General features: G+C 37.8%; 1 protein-coding gene across 11 annotated transcripts in view; it reads left to right on the forward strand.

Annotated features, from left to right (window-relative positions):
• TBC1D1 (TBC1 domain family member 1) overlaps window positions 1-19,851 on the forward strand; it is a 115,309-nt gene that overhangs the window by 83,558 nt on the left and 11,900 nt on the right. For all 11 annotated transcript variants that reach the window (XR_004356756.1, XM_032685957.1, XM_032685962.1 and 8 more), the window contains 7 exons: window positions 1,711-1,896; window positions 5,188-5,349; window positions 7,141-7,299; window positions 11,547-11,791; window positions 12,226-12,385; window positions 16,599-16,768; window positions 19,492-19,662. Coding sequence is in view for 10 of the 11 variants with exons in the window: in XM_032685957.1 (XP_032541848.1) it covers window positions 1,711-1,896; window positions 5,188-5,349; window positions 7,141-7,299; window positions 11,547-11,791; window positions 12,226-12,385; window positions 16,599-16,768; window positions 19,492-19,662 (1,253 nt within the window). In the remaining variant the exon portion in view is untranslated. The remainder of the gene's footprint in view (window positions 1-1,710; window positions 1,897-5,187; window positions 5,350-7,140; window positions 7,300-11,546; window positions 11,792-12,225; window positions 12,386-16,598; window positions 16,769-19,491; window positions 19,663-19,851) is intronic.

Raw genomic sequence — 19,851 nt, forward strand, 5'->3', positions numbered from 1 at the left:
TGTTTGATCTTTGCCTAATTTTCATTCCCGAGATGTTTGTTGTTCTCTGAAATGCTATAGGTACAAGAAGTATGAGTATCCACATTTATATCCAAAGTGCAAGTTTGTAAAGGTTTAAATGGTTCTGCTAGCTGAAAATGTTGCATTTATTTTTATATGTTTATTTTAGCCTGTGACTTCAACTGTGGTGACAAGCAAATAAATGTTGTATAAGGAAAGAGCTGGTATGTGAACTCACCCTACTTGTCTGACTCTTTGAGAGGAAAAGATTGACAGTGGCAAAACTTAGAAATGCAGAAGGCAACAGCTGTAAACATTTCCATTCTTAGTCATCTGAGCTCAGTTTTGTGAGTACCTTCAAACAAACAAGAAAAGAATAGCTGCATATGAACGGTGTGAATCAATATCTAGTGGCATTCTGAGCAGAACTTGAAGAGGTGAAAACCTTCCTATTTTGTTAGTTTTGAAGAGATGAGATGATGGGTGTGTGTTTATTCAAAATCTTTATCACTATGCTAGTCAGTGATAAAGAAATGGACCATTGAGCTACCATCAGAATAACTGCTTCAGGAATTCCCCTTCTTCAGGAGCTATTTGAAATAGCATGCACAGATGTACTTTTCCTTGGCTGGAGAGTCTGGGGAATGGTTTTCATGTTACTAACTTTAAAGCATTTTCTTGCATGTGTAGCTCAGGGAGCCATTTCACAGCCATTCTGTTTGAATGAAGAAGTGCAGTTGTGATGGCCTTCCATATGGGACTTGGTAGGAAGAGATCGGTTGTTTTGCCCATTAATTTTAAAGTTGGTGAATTGAGTAATTTTTCTTCTAGATACAGGTTATATCAAAGACTATTGAGCCTTCAGAGAAGCTGTATAAAACAACAAAATTAAGTGATACTTCAGAAGATATTAAGAAAACAAAGTATAACAACTTATGCTTCTTATATTCATTACTTGACTTAAAACATAAAAATAAATGATTTTTCAATTTGCCTGAGATTTATTTTCTGTTCACTTTCTTTTGTAGTGTTTTCAGTCTTTTTAGAATTACCTTGCATGCTTGACAAAAAGATACTTTGTGGTAGACCAGCTGAAGGCAAAGGAAAAAGTGCAGAAGGTTATGATATGGTTAAAAACACAAAGTTTTTTCAAGACAAACATATCTTAAATGCCTGTGTCCCTTTCCGCCTATTTACTTTAAGAACTGGTAATCATCCCATTGTATGGCCTTAGGTGGTGGTGTGTTTGTGCAGCTAAGGGTGTGTGTTTTCTTTGTTAAACACACTTCAGAGATTATTGGTGCAGATTTATCTGCTATTTGAGTCATGCCAGGTTTCAGCTATAGGTTATGTTTTTGTAATTTCTCAAACTTTCATTTTTTTAGTTCTCTGTGTGTAAAGCTGTAATTAGCAAGCTGTGGTCTTGGTGTGTGGTACAATGGTTTTATCAGGTTATAGAAAAAATTGTTATAGGCTTTGGCCAATATGATTCTTATTCAGAAACAGCTTGTAAATCTGCTTGAAACTGTCATTTGGGATACCTTGCTTGGTACTGCTACCTCTTATATATATGTGTGTGTGTGTATATGAGTTTCTGTACATATGTAGATGTGTGTGTGTGTATATGTATATGCAATCTTTCAAATTGTGTCCATTCATTCACCTGTTCATGACATCTAAGTAGTTCACAACAGCTTCTCTTTTTTAAAGATTACTGTGAATTGGGAGAACTTCCACCCAGATCTCCGTTGGAACCAGTGTGTGAAGATGGCCCCTTTGGGCCAGTGAAAGAAGAAAGGAAACGGACACCCCATGAGCTACGTGAGCTGTGGAAGAAAGCAATTATCCAGCAGATACTGCTCCTCAGAATGGAGAAGGAAAACCAGAAGTTACAAGGTTGGTGAATTCTTGATTTGCACCCTCCTGCAAAAGAAATTCACCTTTTGGTTTGGCTCTGTGGCCTTGGTGGTGGACTGCATCAAGCCTTAATGAGACATTTTAAGAACATGCAGGTTAATCAAGTCAGCAATATCTCCCTCAGCACTCATTAATGTAGATGAAAATTGGCACTTACTTTTTTATCACTTTACCATATTATTTGTTTACTTGTTCTTGGCGGTTCCTCTTTTATTTTTACCATGGCTGAGCTTTTTTAGGCCGGTGTCTAGAAGCTCTCACAAGGAATTCAGCACTATCTCTATCATGAACTGAATTATTTTCTACATTCACATCCATAGGTCCTTGTCTAAGTATTGGTCATTGCAATGTTTAGCCAGTCTTGTGTTTAGCCAGTCTTGAGGCTGAATGGAAGTTCTTAAGGAGCTGGTTGTGGACTTGAAACTACAGGTGCCTACAGTAGTACCCACTTAGATCAGTCCGAAGGGTGATAAGAAGGCACTTGAGAAACTGTAATTTGCAGTTGTTCTTAACCACAATTTTTCTGTGGATGAATTAGCTGCAACAAATCTATTTTGGTGGCAATTTTTACACATAAAGAGCAGCTGCATGCAGAATCACAAGTGATTGCCCTTGAGAGCTTCTCCTTTGAAGATATGCATGATGAAGACAGAAATGTTTATCTGGCTGATTTTATGTCAGGAAGGTAGTAAGCATCTGGACCCTCAAAAGGGGAGGTACCTGACATGAAAATGGCAATACTTCTTTAATTTTGTGTAAACTTGAGGAAGGGTTGTCTTCCAAGAAGAATAACTGTGTAGAGAGAGGGCCCAGCTGTGTGACAAGGTCAGTACACCAAATGTGAAATCCTTCTTTAAACTTGGACTAAGACTCCTGATTGGAAAGAGAACACACCTCTTGGACACTGGATATGGCCTGCCAAATCACTTAGCCCACCTGTAGACTATTTGCTCCCAGCACTTTAACCCTCTTAGTTCCACCCTGGTATGTGAAGAACACCTGACACCTGAGTTTCCTCAGAACTCCACAGGTGTTCCCAGCAAGTGTACTGGTTAATCCAGTAAAATAAAATGTGGCAGTGAATACCAAATGGACAGTGTCCTTGGCTCAAATGCCAAGACCATCTGGAGAAGAGGTACCAAGAGCAATGATTTATACAGTCCCTTCAGCTTAGAATAGCTCTGTTGTAAATGAACTTCTGTAACTTTTTTATGGCATTTAGAAGTAAATTTGCTCCATTTTGTGTATTTATACTCCTGATTTTCTTTTAATTTCTCTTGTATTCCAGTTGTCTGAATCTTGAGCCTGCAGTCAAGTTTTTGGCAACTTCAGGCCGTTAATATCCGTACACATTTTAACAAGTTTAACTAAATGCTCCAGATTTGTCTGCCCAAAAGAAAAAATTGCAAAACCATCACAGATACATAAAGATGAGCATGTCTAAAAGGTAGTTAATGAATAAATGAGGCAGGTGTTGGCAGGACTGAAGACCCAGGCTGTGCTGTATGCACTATGGAGTGAGGAAGTTGTCCTAAGTAGCCACTGCATGTAGGTCTCAGATGGTGAGACAATACTTGAAAACAACAGATGACTGTGCTGCAGCAAGCACAGCGTCTTTACCGATAGGGCTTATGTGTGATATTGGGAATTGGGTAGTGTTGTAACCTAAATAAGGTTGTTGATAAAGGCATAGTCTCATCTCAGTCCTCATGTGTCACTCCCACTGTCACATTTTTGCATATTGCATAAGAAGACTGAATAAAGCAGAAAAGATTGAAAAGGTACCAAGCACCAGAAAACATTTGTTTGCAAAAAATGAAACATTGAAAGATTTCTCTTTGTTTTCGTATAAGCTGAAATTTAAATACAATTTTTAATTATCTTCATATAATACCACCTGTGTTTTAAGGGTTTTTTAATATTCTGATTTATAAATGTGTTGTATTTGACCTGACAAAAATGTGAAGAAGTTGACAAATAGCTTAGATAGAGAGAATCGCTTTCAGTGTGGACACACAGTGATGACAAAACTGTGAGCGCTTGTATTTACATGGACTGTGAGGTCCAGATCTTGCAAACACTTAAGTAACCTCATAACTCACATGAATAACCTCACTAAATGAAGTCATTTGCATGCAAAAGCAACTACAGGATGAGGACATACACTTACCAAATATAAACAGTTCTTTTTCAGCTTTTAAAATCTAGAAGCTTGTTTAGCCAGTGAGAGTACAGGACAAGGTAACCCTTCGTGACTCTCAGGATTCAGTAGTCTAAAACACCTCAATTGCAGATACAGATCTCAGAACAAGTTGCATTTAGCATGTTGATAATGTCATTATGGGCAGTGTAAATTTCAGGTGATCTTTAACTATTTTGTAAATTTATATAAAGAAATTGAATATACAAACAGTAGAGAGTTAAATTAACAAAAGATAATACAGTATCATTTTGACATACATTGTCTCAAGACTGAAATGCATAGGAGTGTGATTTTGTGAGTTCATACTGTGAAATCATCAAAAGTAGCAGCAGGCTTATGATGTATGTCAAGAATGTCCTCAAAATAAAAGCATCTTGTCAGCATTACAGTAATGCATCATCACAACAAAGAAGTAAATGAATCAAAAAAACATGGTCACTTCATGATACACTATTTCGTAAACATAGTTTCAAATCAGGTTATTTGTAGGAGAAATACTTCTTAATTTTTGTTTAATACTGTAGAACCTTTTCAGACTTTAATGTCTTTTGAACTTTTGTTCTACTCATTTTTGCAAGTAGAGAGCTGCTCTTGTCCTGGAACTAGGTGCATTGAGTCCTCAGCCACGTTACAGCCTAGTTAAAAAGTTGAAATACCTGTTTTGTTCAATTCTTCATAAATATCCCCAGTTTATGTCACTCCTTAGTGCTCTCTTTGTAGCTTCATCTTGGTTTCCTTAGAACATTTTCTTTCAACATTTCATCCTTTTAAGAATAGATGACTGACATATTTCTATCTCATCTGAACTACACTTTTTTTTCTCCTATTTTTTCAGTCTTACGACCTCCACAAATTCATCCACTGTCACAAAAGATGCTTTATTATTTAGTTTTTACATGAGTACCATTAATAAACCATTTTTTTCCAGATCATTATAATACTAAAATGCCCCCACAGAAACAAAACTTAAAAGCTTTACCATATTCATAGGAAGTTGTAAGTTAAATTAATCCATTTTACAAATAGTAAATAATATTGACTGCTACATTCATGATATCACTTCCTAGCTTCAGAAAACAATTTGCAAAACAGACGTCTGAAACTTGACTACGAAGAAATCACACCATGCTTAAAAGATGTAACTTTGATTTGGGAAAAAATGTTGAGTACACCTGGAAGGTCAAAGATTAAATTTGATGTGGAAAAAATACACTCTGCTGTTGCGCAAGGTAAGCACAGTTTGTTATTCTGAGTTGTTGAAATGCATGTAAATTGTATTAGAAAAGGAATAGGGTGACCACTCCTTATAACCAGGTTCTCACTAGAGCTGTTCCTTGGGCTGCTGCCTAAACAAGTAATAACGTTCAGTACCATCATGGCTGTGCGAATGCAAATACCAGTCCCTTTCAGGAGTAGCTGCAGTTGTATTACTGGAGCTAATTCAGTTTTCAATAACGTTTGTCCTTACAGGAGAGTTGTCCAGTACATTACAATTGTTGCGATCTGATTTTATAAATAAAAAGTTATAAGTAAAGAAAAAAAGCCTGGATAATGCCAAAGAAATTACTGTGTAAATAACTGAGGAAGCTCTCTGCACTATTATCTGGGAATTCTATGTTCCAGCCTGGGTGCCATGTCTACATACAAACAGTATACCTGGATATCGCTGCAGAACTGCCTTTTCTCTGAGTTTAACAACACATTTTACCTGGAAATACCACTTATAGTCTTCCTCACAACTGCAGGGCTGAGCAAACAGCACCTCTCTCCACTGAATCAAAAGTAATATAACCTAAGGATATTCTTTAAATGTTCTAAGCAATTGGGTTATTGCTCAATGTTATTTGTGCCATGGTTAGTCCCAAAGGACCATGCTGAGTGCTGTATGTAGCCAGTGGTGAAGATGGCTACTCCAAGGAGCTTTTTATAGTTCTATACAAAGCTTTCCAACTTGTAAAGGAAGTATCAAGAATTAACCACTATCAGAAGTTTAATATCTTAAATATTGCACCTGACTATATGTAATTATACAAGCAAGTTAAACCAAGCTGTCCATTTAAGATAACTAGGTAAGTCTAAATTTCTAGCAGTATCAAATCCTAATATGTTTTGTTATCTTTCCATGTAAGTTGTATGCTTGAGTGAGTTTTGATGTCTCCTGTTGTTTTTGTCCTCCATATGTTACATGTATACTAAAAGAAAAAAGCAGTCCAAAGAACTTCAAGCCATAAGTTGCTTCGACCTGCAGTAGTTTGTTCTAGTACCTCATGGATTAGACAGAATACTGTCCCGAAGAACAGTGTATTGATTTCTTGTGTAGATGATTTAATAGAATCAGTCTTGTGCTGAATTAATTGTACTCTCAGAGCTTTACATATAGATAAAAATGAAGACTACCATTACCTGTGTGAAAGTAGCATCATCCCTTTTTATAGAGAAATAAATTCAAGCTTTAAAACATTTTTATGTGTACCAGTCATTCAGCAAACAAATAGCAAAACTAGAAATACAATACTTGCTATCTGATTATGTGCCTTGTATTGTAGGCTGTAGATCACATCTCATTTGTACCTGTTTATACTTCTGGTATGTGTGCATCCCACCTTCATAAAACTTACTCCTAACAACAGAGTCAGTGCTCTGTTAGTGAGAGTTAGTTCTATTGCAACATTTTATTGTGTACTTTACATGGAAAAAGGGGAGATAAGCTTAAACTTTTCAGATACAAGTATTGCAGTTCAGATATAAGTATTGCCTCTTCTAGTACTTCCCAGACTTAGGCAGCTCACTGTGTTTCTGCCTTAAATCTCTCCTGTTAAGGTACTGATGTCTTTTAGTGGTTGAGGAAGTGTAAGCACTGTAGTTTGATCTGCTTCTATGGTTCACTGGAGGTATCAGATAGGGATCTGCTTGCCTATCTAGCATATACAGATTTTCAGTTCCTTGATCCTGTTAGCTCAACTATAGCTGAACCCTCAGTAGGAGTACAAATTACTGGTTTAATTACTTTCTTCCATCAGGAGTACCACGTCACCATCGTGGGGAGATATGGAAGTTTTTAGCAGAGCAATACCATCTTAAACATCAGTTTCCAAGTAAGCAACAACCAAAGGACACACCTTATAAAGAACTCCTAAAACAACTAACTTCCCAACAGCATGCAATACTTATTGACCTAGGTAAGTACAGTAATGGTCTGAAATTAAAACAAGGGGTTTATGGTCTCTGGACGATACTTAAATAAAACAAGGTAACACACAAAAAGTCTTTCACCGTTTAATAACAGATTGTTGGTAAGAACTGCTTTTCATCTGGTGTAAATGAGAAACCAGGAGATGATGTCTGTCCAAGAGGATCCCACCTCTTGTGTGTGAGATAATCCCACACTGAACTCGGTGTTCATTATGCTCTTCCCTGATAAGGGCAAAAAATAAAGAATGTCTTCCAGAGCATGTTAGAACTGTTTGCAGTTTGGGTCTGAGAAGTTGTGGGGGACAATTTAAGTCTGTAATCACAAAGTTTGATTGAATGAACTTGACATGAAAAACTCCATCAAGGGAAGTCATGCAATGCAAGTAGCCAAATGTCATGTGATAGAATGATAAAAATTTATGGGGAAGACTGTACTTGGCCTGATCTGAATGATTAATACCTATTGCATTATTTTCTTTTACATCTTTTCTGTAAAGCAGTAGTACACAGTCATGAGGGGCACCTCATGATTCTGCCTTTTATAACTACTCAAAAAGTATTTGAGCATTTTCATTGCAAATATCTCCACCCCCTTTCTTGCCTGTTGAGGGATCACCTATACCCAGGGCTGTCTGGGAGTACTCATTTTTAAAAAGCTCCATGTGCAAACTGTTTTCAGTGGATACTGAACTGTTAGAAGATTTGTCAGGTTTAGATGGTGACCTAAGATTTATACAGTAAAGCAAGTATTTTCTCCTTTTCTGCAATCCTTGGTAAAGTGAGTCAGGATATCAAGGCAATGCATAGAAGACAGGAATCTGATGGAACAGGTGTGTCTGCAGAAGCTGACATGGGCTGAGGTGGAAGGGATGGAGGTCAATGCCACCTTCACTTTCCCCTGCTTTACAGGCTTGCCAGGTTTCGACTTGGTGCTGGGAAAGTAACACTCCAAAAGGAGCCTTAATACCAGCTGGGAATAGGCAGTTGTACATAGGTAAATTGTTCCTTTCAGACTTTTCTTACCAATTCTAGGAATTCCCCTGGATTGAACAGTGCCAGATACAGTCTTTTATTTTTGAGAGAGGCGTTTACATGCAACCAGAGATCACTTACTAGCAAGTAGCTATTGGTCCAGCATACCAGGTGTTGAGAGCCCTGCCAGTGAAGGTTGGGATTCTGTTGCACTGAAATGGTTCAGTAAGAGGTGAACAGGTCTGTGCTGGTCTTGAACACGTTCAGCAGAGGGGGGGAGGGGGGTGGATGACTCCTGGACAGTAGGGAGCACAGTCAGTCTGAGCTTGGTTGTCTCATACAGCAAACTGTGGCTTACTGGCTCAGCAAGCTGTTCATATTTTCTTCCTGGTTCTGCACACAGATACGTTCCTATCTTACCCATATGCTCTTCTTGTAGAAATAAATGGCTGCATGTGTTGGCAAATTGGTAACTTCATGGTGGTTTTCATGCAAGATGTTTTTGCGAAGGTGCTGTTTGCCAGCCCATTTATTGAGGGAGGGATTGGGTCTTGTCATTACAGCAAGATGAAATTAAGAATCTGAAGACTTCCTAGTGATTCACATTGAATTAGAGCTGTGCTGCATGGTAACAGACAGCATAACTACATAGGCAGCTAGAAGGAATTTGCATGTTCTGACTTGTGTTCCTTCAGGCTATCTCTTAAACCTTTAAGAATCCTTCTGAAAGCATACACTTCTACCTTGAAATAAAAACCTATGTTCTTGCAACATATAGTTCTAATGTTTGAAAACCTTTCCCTATATTAGGTCAAAGAGGTCTTGCTAATACAATATGAGCCTAAGCTGTAATAGTATTGCTCACACTTAGTTGAACTGATGCATCTTCAGCTAAAAATAGTGCTTCCTGAAAATGAGGCCAGCACTGTGCATCTGGATGCAGAGGTAAGGTACAGCAGCTGCTTTCCTGGCCCAGTTTACATGTCATGGTATTATTTCATTACATGGACAAGGAAAAAAGCCGCAACTCTCTGAAGACTTTTGTGTGTATTTATTTTGTGAGCCCACCTGCACAACCACTACAGTCACTGGGAATTTCAGGTCCTGAAGGTCATGTTCACTAAATGATTTCAGCTCTCAATAAGGTAGGGTAAACTGACTTCTAGATGCTATCATTATAGGAAACCATCCATCATTGGGTATTTGCCAAACACAGTAGAAAATTATATTTTGGTTTTTTACATTTTGAAAAATAAAGTAGTAGGTAGATTCTCTTTTCAGCAAAAACAGAGGTCTTTGCTCCAAAATAAAAACTAAAATTCTTAGTTAAGTTAGCACCAGGGCACTCAGAAACAAATCAGTTCTGTTTCTCCTCTGTTTACTGTTTTTTAGAACTTCTTTGCATTTTTATTTTTGCTCAGCATGTCACTTTTCTTCTTGACTTACATGAAAGGACCTTTGCTGCATGAGTGAGGCAGTGCAGGTCTGCCTTTTGACTGTGTTGTAGTAGCATAAACTGCTTCTCATTTGAAAGCCAGAAATATTTCTTCTGTAACATTCAACTCTGACACCCTGGTCAGGGACACCTACTCAGAACTGAATGCCATGTCCCATGTGACAGGTTAGAGCAGCTACCAGATGGCAGAAGGACTCTGCCCCGGGCTTTGTCTTCTTGAAACAGGAGCTCTGATATTATCTGGCAGCACAGCAGCATTCCAGTAGCTAAGGGGTGGGGTGATATTTAACAAGTGGGCAAACAAAAAACAAGCTCCACTTAATACTAGAACAAAAGAGGTATTCAAATTTCTTCTCTGTTGAGATGTTTCACAGAGAAAGTCTGATAGGTGGAGAATTTTTCCTAAAAGTGAAAAATTCCCATTTGGAAAAGTGTTTGGAAAAAAAAAATGTCTGCAAAGATGAAGTCCTTAATGTCTTTGTTCACAGAATCACAGAGTGGTTGAGGTTGGAAGGGAGCTCTTCCTTAAAGCAAGGTTTGCTCAGGCTGCCCAGGATCATGTTTGCTCAGACTTTGAATATGTGCATAGATGGAGATTCCACAACCTCTTTGGGTAGCCTGTGCCACTGTCTGGCCACTCTTACCATAAGAAAAAAGGTTTTTTAAATGATAGGTGGAATTTCTTGTATTTCAGTTTGTGCCCATTGTGTCTTGTTCTGTCAGAGAACACTACTGGGAAGAGCCTGGTTCCTTCTTCATTTCCTCCCACTGGGTGTTTGCACACACTGGTAACATGCCCCTGAGTCTTTTCTTCTTCAGGCTGAACAGTCCCAGTTTTCTCAACCTTTCTTCTTGAAATGCTTCAGTTCCTTCATTATTTTTGTGGCCTTTTGCTGGACTCTCTCCAGTATAGCCATATCTCTCTTGTCCTGGGAAGCCCAGAAGTGGACACAGCATTCCAGATGTCGTCTGACCAGTGCTGAGTAGAGGGGAAGGATCACCAGCCTCCTGCTGGCAACACTCCTAACACACCCCAGGATACCATTAGGTTTCTTTGCTGCAATGGCAGATTGCTGACTCATGTTCAACTTGGCGACCAGCAGGACCCCCATGTCCTTTTCTGCAAAGCTGCTTTCCAGATGGACAGCTTCCAGCAAATACCACTGCATGGTGTTGTTCCTCCCCACGGGCAGGATTTTTGCACTTACCTTTGTTGAACTTTCTAAAGTTCCTGTCAGCTTATTTCTCCAGCCTGCTGCTCTCTGAATGGCAGCAGTGTATCTGTCACTTTTCCCAGTTTTGTGTGATCTGCAAACTTGCTGAGGGTGCACTCTACCCCATTGTCCAGGTGTCCGCTCTGTCCCCAGAGGTAGCTCAGATGTTCTAAAAGTTGTTTAAAAGATAACACTTTTTAATCAATAAAATAGAACTGGGTGACTCATCAAGCCACTGAATCAAGTCTCCCACTATTACTGGCAACCAGGCCCTATAAGCCCTTTAACAAACTGATCAGGGCCAGTCTTAAGAACCAGGTATTCAGCTGTTCCAAAAAACAGATTGTCACCATCCCCCTGACAATTTCAAAATTAATTTTGCAATGACTGTAACAAAACAGTGGTAGAGTATGAGAGTCAATTTTTTCGTATTGTTAACTTCCTTACAGCTTTCCTGGGGGTTGGCTCAGAATCTGCTTTTCTAAAGAATCTATATATTTGAAGGACCGTTTAATTTGATAACATGGCAGGGGTTTGGGGAGTTTGTTGTTTATTTTTTAGTTTAAATCACTAACTTCAGCTATTTTCACAGGGCGCACATTTCCAACACATCCGTACTTCTCAGCACAGCTGGGAGCTGGGCAGCTGTCACTCTACAATATTTTGAAGGCCTATTCGCTTCTGGACCAGGAAGTAGGATATTGCCAGGGTCTTAGTTTTGTAGCAGGAGTTCTACTACTTCATATGAGTGAAGAAGATGCTTTTAAAATGCTAAAGTTTCTCATGTTTGACATGGGCCTGAGAAAACAATATCGTCCTGACATGACAATTTTACAGGTATGAATTCAGGTTTTTTTGAGTAGAGGATGCTAATGTTAGATCATAATAATGCAATATAGATAGCATTGTCAAAACTGAACTCGAACTTAAATTGACTTCTCAAAAATAGGGAAGGATAATCTGGGAAAAGAATATATCATCTTAAATGCACTAGTTTCAGATCAAAAGATTTCATGGGAAACTGTGGAAACCATAAATAGGAAGAATTCTGTTGTGTTTTATGAGCTTCAAATGACCCTGCAAATGAGCCTGACTCACAGGTGACCCATCCTGTGTCTTTTAGGTAGCTTCTGAGTATTTCTTGTCTTCACACAATTCTGTCCAAACATCAATTGTCAAATATCTTTCTCTGTTTTTAATAAGTATGAAACATGGACTTTGCTACTATGAGTGTTAAAACACTTTAGTCTCTTTGTTCTTATTCCATGCAGATCCAGATGTACCAACTGTCTCGACTTCTTCATGACTACCATCGAGACCTCTATAGCCACCTAGAAGAACATGAGATCGGCCCCAGCCTCTATGCTGCTCCGTGGTTCCTCACCATGTTTGCCTCCCAGTTTCCCCTTGGATTTGTATCCAGAGTGTTTGGTAATTCTTCATAAAACTTCTGTCTGTACTTCTTGAAGTCTTATATTTGGAATCTTGTTATTAGGAGTAGCATTATTATCCAACCTCTTTCAGACACCCAGGAGACACATTTTGCTTACTGTGAACAGAAGAAAGACAACAGAGGTCATCCTATGGAGTGTGCAGTATTTCAGTAAACTGGAAGAGAGAGAAGGAAAGCAAAGAACAGTCCCTGTCTTGTTTTTTCATCCTCATTGTTAACTTTCCCCACCCTGTAACCACTTGTAGAGAGGATGGAAAATTTGATGCCGTGAAGGCAGGAGTTTTGTTATTGACAATGGCACTTCAACACCAACCATTAGTTGCTTTCAAGCTAAAAGGAGATGTGACAAAGCCATCATCTGAGAAATATATCCATTTACTCCATTATCATTGTGTTCAACAGTGTCAGAAATTTTTTTAGGGTTATATTTTAAAACACACATAGAGAAATCCCTTGCAGTTTAATGGGTTTACTCTGCAGAAACTTGAGACTTGTAAAGTAGTATTTCTTGTCCTTACAATTTTAGTCTGATTATCTCACTTTCCAAAAATATTTAGAAGTGTATGGGGTTTAGACTCTAAAGTCACTTCTGTTACCTATTTTTAAAATCGACAGAAGTTGTCTTTTTAAATTAAATTCCAATTAAGAATTTACCTTGATGCTACCTTATAGGTGTATATTTCATAGATTGTTTGGTGTTTGAGAAGATGCTTTATTTCCTTTTCAGTTGTTTGGTTTTCAACTTCATTATGTGGTACTGGGTTGTCCATGATGAGCAGTGTAGATTAGAGCTTTCTCTCCAATTCCTCTTGTCTGATGAGAAGCTGTTTTCATTTTCCTTAGTCAACCTCATTTTAGAGATGCAATGAAGAAATTATTTATTAAGGTATTAATATTGATACTTTCCTGACTTAAAAAAAGCATAGTCTTATCTACCACAAATAATTAATATAGAGCCCAAGAAGAACCAACAAGAATCCTGTCTTGTTTCTGTTTAAGAGCATGCTAAAAGTAGTGCTAGAAAAAATCACAGTGACAAGGATGATGTATATATCTAAGCAGAACTATATGTCCTATGATTAGCATCTGAACTCCAGGGAAAACAGTGGGGTTTCTTTTTCCTGGAAGAGTTCAAAGTAGGCTAATGTACATCAACAAGTATCTAGCTGACACTAATAGTCTGTAGGAATTAAACAAAGTGCTGTATGTGAGTGTTATACACTGAGTTTATAATCAGTTTATCTCTCAATTATTCTTAATCATTCATAGTATTGTACATGGTAAGAAGAGTCTTTGAATTGGACAATTGACTGCAGTGAGGTTATAAAAGTGCCTTGTATATCCAATATATTTGGATTTCTGCCTTAATACACAGATTAGTGCTTTACCTGTCATTGGAGGATTGTAGGGCTTTAGAAAACAAAGAGTTTGCATTAGAATAGAAGGCATAGATACATGATCTTCACACATCTGATTTTAGATCAAGGAGAGCAAATCATGTGTGACAGAAACTGTTGCCTCTTAAAAACCTCAGATGTTTTTTTAGAGAGAAATTTCAGCATGACCAACACTTGCAATTTTTAATGTTTCAAAGTGTTTAGTAATTTCCTTAAAACAGTGATTACTAGAGCTATATAGGTTGAGAACATTGGATACTTTCTTACATTAGAAAATAAAATCTCATCTTCACCTATACTAAAGACTCTGAAACATAACTTTAAACCTAAAAAAGACTAAAGCTGTCACTTTGGTAGTGACTGTCATTAGCAGTACGGCAAGTTAGGATCCAGTCATTTCTGACCTATGTGTTTGTACACTTTTGCAGAAATATACATATGTTTTCATTGCTCACTTTTTAGACCCTTGGGATGTAAGAACGTTGATGCTGAAGTAACTGATTTATCAGTTACTAAGACTCTGAGATTGCACTGCCGCTTTCTAGCACGGTATCTCTGAACCCTTGGTATCTGAAGCTAGCCCACTGCTATTTAATAATACAGTTGTTACAGACCACTTCCTTTAGATTTCCACAGAATGTGCTTTTTGCAGGCATCGTACGGGCAATACATAAAAGAAGTGTGTTAGACAGTTTCATGAGTCAAATAGCAAAACTCCTTTTAACTTTTTAATTATCTGTCCAAACTTTCGACATTTCTCCTGAGCAGGATCTGATGAAAATACAGTGTAAAGAAAGATGTGTTCTTTAGTACCCCTGCTTATTTATTAATAAAGGAGACTTGATAGAATAGTGTTTATTTTATTTCAAGTTTGTATATAAAACTTAACTTTTTTTAATCCCATTGGCTGCCAGTCATGCTGACATTAATTTGGGTACCTTCACTGTATTGTAGTTGGCAGGAAGCCCACTTAACAGGAAGTGGGGGGAGTGGATAACAAACAGGTCTTTGTTAAGTACTTGCTGTTTTAAATGAGGGAGGGATTTCAGACGTATATTACCAGCTCAGCTCATACAGACATTAATTAACAACTTATAGGTCACCTTGAGTTAATCTGCATATCATTATGGGGCAGGTGCTGAATCATAAATACACATTATTTTCAGATCTCCTTTTTTTTATTTTGTGTTTCCTAGCTGCTCTTCAGCTTTCCCTGTCCCAAAATAGAGCTTTCCCTCTGAACCATTTTCCCCATAGTTTTGAGTTTCAATTGAGAATTGAAGCAGATGCCTGCTCTGTTACCCCTTTTTAGTCATTCCTGCCTTTGGAGTTCACATTCAAGTCAGCACAGAGTTGAAAAATGTTACACTACTTTTAGGACAAACAGTGGCAAAGTGCAAGATTTATGGTTAGTTATTACTTGTGCTTTTCTTTCTTGGAGAGAAAGAGAGTGAAATGAGTTATGGCTTCAACATTACAAGCAAAAAGAGTGCAAGGCGGGAATTTCATTGTGATACAAATTTGGAAAGAGTTTGCATTTACTAAGAAAGGCAGTTAGCCAGTGTTTTCGTAGGTTCTTCACTACATCAGAGATACCTGTAGTTTTGCTAGTAGTTGTTTACCTTACTTTGTGGTGGTTTTTTCTTTTTCTTTATTCTTTTTTTGTTTTTTTTAATAAGACACTGTTTTTTGGTACCATTGTGCTACTTTGTTTGTGATTGTGGCTTCATTCACAGCTTCAAATACAAAGCAGAGAAAGAAAAAAAGAGAAGCCCTTTCAAAATAAGTACACATTTAGGAAATATGATAAAAACCCAGAGTATCTTCTCTTCCTTTTTCACTTCCATCAGTAGTGTTTCATATGTTAGATGCTTCTGCCTATAGCAAGTCCCTCAGTAAAACAGATTCTGAGTTACAGTAGCAGGAAAGTCAAATGCAGAGCAATGCTGTTTATACAGATTGGTTTTGTGAAGATGGCTTTCTTGTCTGATGCTTTCATTGCAGACTTCTATTTCTTTATAAATACATAGGTACTTTGTAAAGGACAAGGAAAGAAAGGGTGTTGCATTGAAAGGTGGTTTCAGTGTGCTTGAATGTATGCCAAGTGCTGTCATTGCAGGGCCACCTGCAATATTTACACTTGAGCTGTATGACTAAGATTTCAGGGTACTTATTAATATATCATTAGAATATTAACAGAAGTGGTTGAGACACATACTAAAAATAAACACATGCATATGAAACCTGATGCTGCTGGAAAGTGTGCATTTAGCCTCATGTGCTCAATGTTGTATTAGCTGAGGTTTTGCGGCTCTCTCCATCAGATGAGAAAAGAACAGAATTTCAGATCTTCAGTTGTGTCTTCAGGTTTAGGTTTTACCTGTTGTATTAGGATTTTTAAAGGGCATTGGGATTAGTTTTCTATTCAAATTTGTATTCTCATGAACATCAAAAAAGCTGACTAAACTATTACGTGCACAGAAAGTGGCAACACTGACAAACTCGACTACCTGGTTTATTGGGTACTTAGCTTAAATTTGAACTGGATTTTTTTTTTTGGTGACAACTAAGTGAACAAATTAGTAAATGATTGTGGTAGTCAAGTGTGCTATTCAGAGTAATAATCTTGATCCTATAAAACTTCTAAAGCCACAGCCAAAAGCATGTGTCTAGCACAGTAAATCTAACCTCTAGGTTGCTCCTATGAGAAGTAGTTGTCTTTGGATATTTTATTGGTTTAATATTCTTGTCAAAAGATGTGATTGCTTGATAGAATTTTTTTTTTTTTTTGCAGATATGCTCTTTCTTCAGGGATCAGAGGCTATATTTAAAGTGGCTCTAAGCCTTTTGGGAAGTCACAAGCCCTTGATTCTGCAGCATGAGAACCTAGAAACTATTGTTGATTTTATTAAAAGCACTCTCCCCAACTTGGGTTTGGTACAGATGGAAAAGACCATTAGTCAGGTATGAAATGTTTTGAACATATGAGAGGTATGCAAAGGAATGCTCTTTTCCTTGACAGAAAACTCCAACACTGTGCTACTTCTAGCAGAGAATTCTGCTATTGTAGTTCCAAAGATGTTGAAAACTTTTGGTAGCAGATGACTTGTATAGTAGCTTACTATTCATATATCTACATGTTGGTTATGGTCACTTTATGAAGCCTTTAATGAAAATTCATTTAATTTTTTTTACCCTCCAAGTCTCATTTCGGAAGCAAAAACTGACTTACAAGAGCCTCTTAATGACAGACCTTACTTAATGAAATTAGAAGTCTCCCTCCATTGACTTTGTCTATACTGACTTTTATGGTGCTGCTTCAGTATGTAAAAACATGTCATTCTGCCAGGAGTGCAGGGGGCAGTGCAGGCTCTTGCAATGAGCAAAAACTGGGAATCCTTGATACTTTTTTTTTAACAGCATACAAGGAGAATGATGCAATATTGCTAAGCTAGCAGGATACTCCAAACGATAACTGTGAAATTTGAAAAAATCACAAATTATTGCAGTTAAGGCTTGCTTGTTTAAAAACCTTAAGTGTTGTCACACTTGACATCTAAACTGCAGCAGGCAAATAGATGGGCATTAGTCTGTTTTTCTGAAGGCCTTCTGTGGTCCAAAGCACAGGGGCTGTACAGTGCAGAACTGCAGATGCCCACAACTCACTGAGGGCTGCAGGAGATCAAAGCCTGTGGCTTTACAAAGAAAGCGGGCGGCAGCAGCACAGCACATTGCCACAGGCTTGTGAGGGACTCCTTCTGAGCCAGGGCAGAAAAGCTTCCAGTGTACATATGCTCACATTAGGATCAGAAAAATTGGTCCTCATCCTTACTATGAAAGGAAGGAGGGGAGAAGTAGAAAGCCTGTGCGAGGGGAAGGAAAGCACGCAATTTCCAGTGGCCTCGGGGGTTGTATGTTACCTACCAGGCTGAAAGAGTTGCAGTGCTTAGGTGACCTGCAGAAAACTGTGCTTTGAGCAGGTGGGGAGAGATGTTCTGTTTAGGCGGCTCTGACTGCTCTAAATTGGAAGTGGATAGGTAGAAGTGAGTTGAAGGGAGAGCAGTTCCCATACTTTGATAAGGGCTGACTTTGAAGAGAGCAGCTGTTTCACCAGGCCTGCAGTCCACACAGAGCTCCTGGACTAAACCCCATGCTCCTCACACCTTCTGTAGCATGGTCTTTGGTTCACATGCCTTAACATGCCTTCAGTTAGCTAGTTTTCAAGTCAAACTTTTGATTTGCCTCATGTTTCCCCCCTTTCAGATTTGATACTCTGGTTATGACAGCAGGGATTTTCCTCCTTCCTCAGGAGCACAGAGACTAGAAGTGGCAGAGGTCGTAAGAGGAACTAGCATTCTGCCCTGCTGAATTGCACTGCTTGTTTTATTGAAATTTCAACGAAGTGTCTTTTCCAGAGATGCTCAGATCTACAGAAAATGAAAGTTCCATATGTGTAATCAAACTCAAAATTTGAGCTTATTCTACAGCTATTCATCTATTCTACAGAAGGCTGAAATACATCTATACTTAAAAGCTCTGTTTCTGCTGTTATACAACTGTGAGATAGGGTTTTTTTAGCACATGTACCGTGTGACTGAAACATTTCATAAACTGATGTTTTCTTTAACCAACAGTTACAGTTTTGTAGACAGCACAGATAAATAAATAGGAAATTGTTCTTGTTATTTCAACAAGTATTTTAGATAGGATTTGACATTTGACTCATTTATAAAAGGAATAAAGTACAAGAAGTTTAAAAACAAAGAATAACCCATGAACTTCTCTTCTTGTGCTATTTTTCAGCTGCATCTTTAAGTCAACTTTTATTTCTTCTGTGTTCTGTGATTGGCACACTTTTCCTTTTAATTTACCATCTTCTTCACTGCTTTTAGAGGAGATAAATACTTCAGGGACATTGGAGTCATATGAATTTGCCATAGATTATTTGAATGCAAATGGTTGCCAATACCTAGAAAAAGGAAAATACAATAGTAGGGTTTTTTCCCTTGGGTCACTCTGTGCACCTCAATTTATTTATCTGCTTTTAAACTAGAAGGTTTTCTTAATATTCATGTATAAGACTGAGCATTCATTTCAGTGATTCGTAGTTAACAATAATAGAAATCTACTTGGACATTACGTAATGTTTCCGTTAAGTGTATTAGTGAAAGGATAGATTATTTCATTTTCTGTCAGTCTGTAAAGCTACTGTAGAATTATAAATAAAGCCAGCAAATTTTACTGTTTTTCATTTAAAGCTTTTATTCTGCTTAGCCTTACACTTTTACGTGGGCACATGGGTTTGGGCCACACATTTTCAAAAGTGACAACTAATTTCAAGTATGTCTAGGAGGGTTTATGCCAACCTGAGATGCGTTAAATTTGAAAAGGGGAATATCCTACAAAGTCTACACTTCTTGAAAGCTTTCGTGTAAGTAGTTTTGCTGAAATCAGGCAACAAATCAGTGGCAAAGTTTTTAAGTAGATCTAATGCCAATGTATTGCACCCTACTGCCAGAGTCTTGCCATTTCCAGAGCAGGAAATGTGAATGCCAAAAAGTAAGGCCTTTTATTTGTATGCAGTCATTAGATATTTAAATCTAGATCTAGACCCATAGATTTTAAAGCATTGAAAGAGCTATGGTTTTGATCTGCACAGCATCTAATAATATTTTTATATACAACAGGTGTTTGAAATGGATATTGCCAAACAGTTGCAAGCTTATGAAGTTGAATATCATGTGCTTCAGGATGAGCTTATAGATTCATCTTTAAATGACAATCAGAGACTGGATAAATTAGAAAAGGCAAACAGTAGCTTGCGCAAACAAAACTTTGATCTTCTGGAAGAATTGCAGGTACAATTTATATTTCATATTTAATTATCATTCTAATTTATAACCTCTTCAGAAGAGACTGTTCTACACCCCAGTGTTTGGTCTAGTGACTTCAAAGTGTAACCACTTTCAAGTTTTATTTAGTTTAGCCCTTAAAGTTTAATGCAGAAGAAATTCTGAGAGGGGGATGGATAGAGCATATGCTTGTAG

The sequence above is a fragment of the Chiroxiphia lanceolata genome, chromosome 4 (genome assembly GCF_009829145.1).
Source record: "Chiroxiphia lanceolata isolate bChiLan1 chromosome 4, bChiLan1.pri, whole genome shotgun sequence".
NCBI lineage: Eukaryota > Metazoa > Chordata > Aves > Passeriformes > Pipridae > Chiroxiphia > Chiroxiphia lanceolata.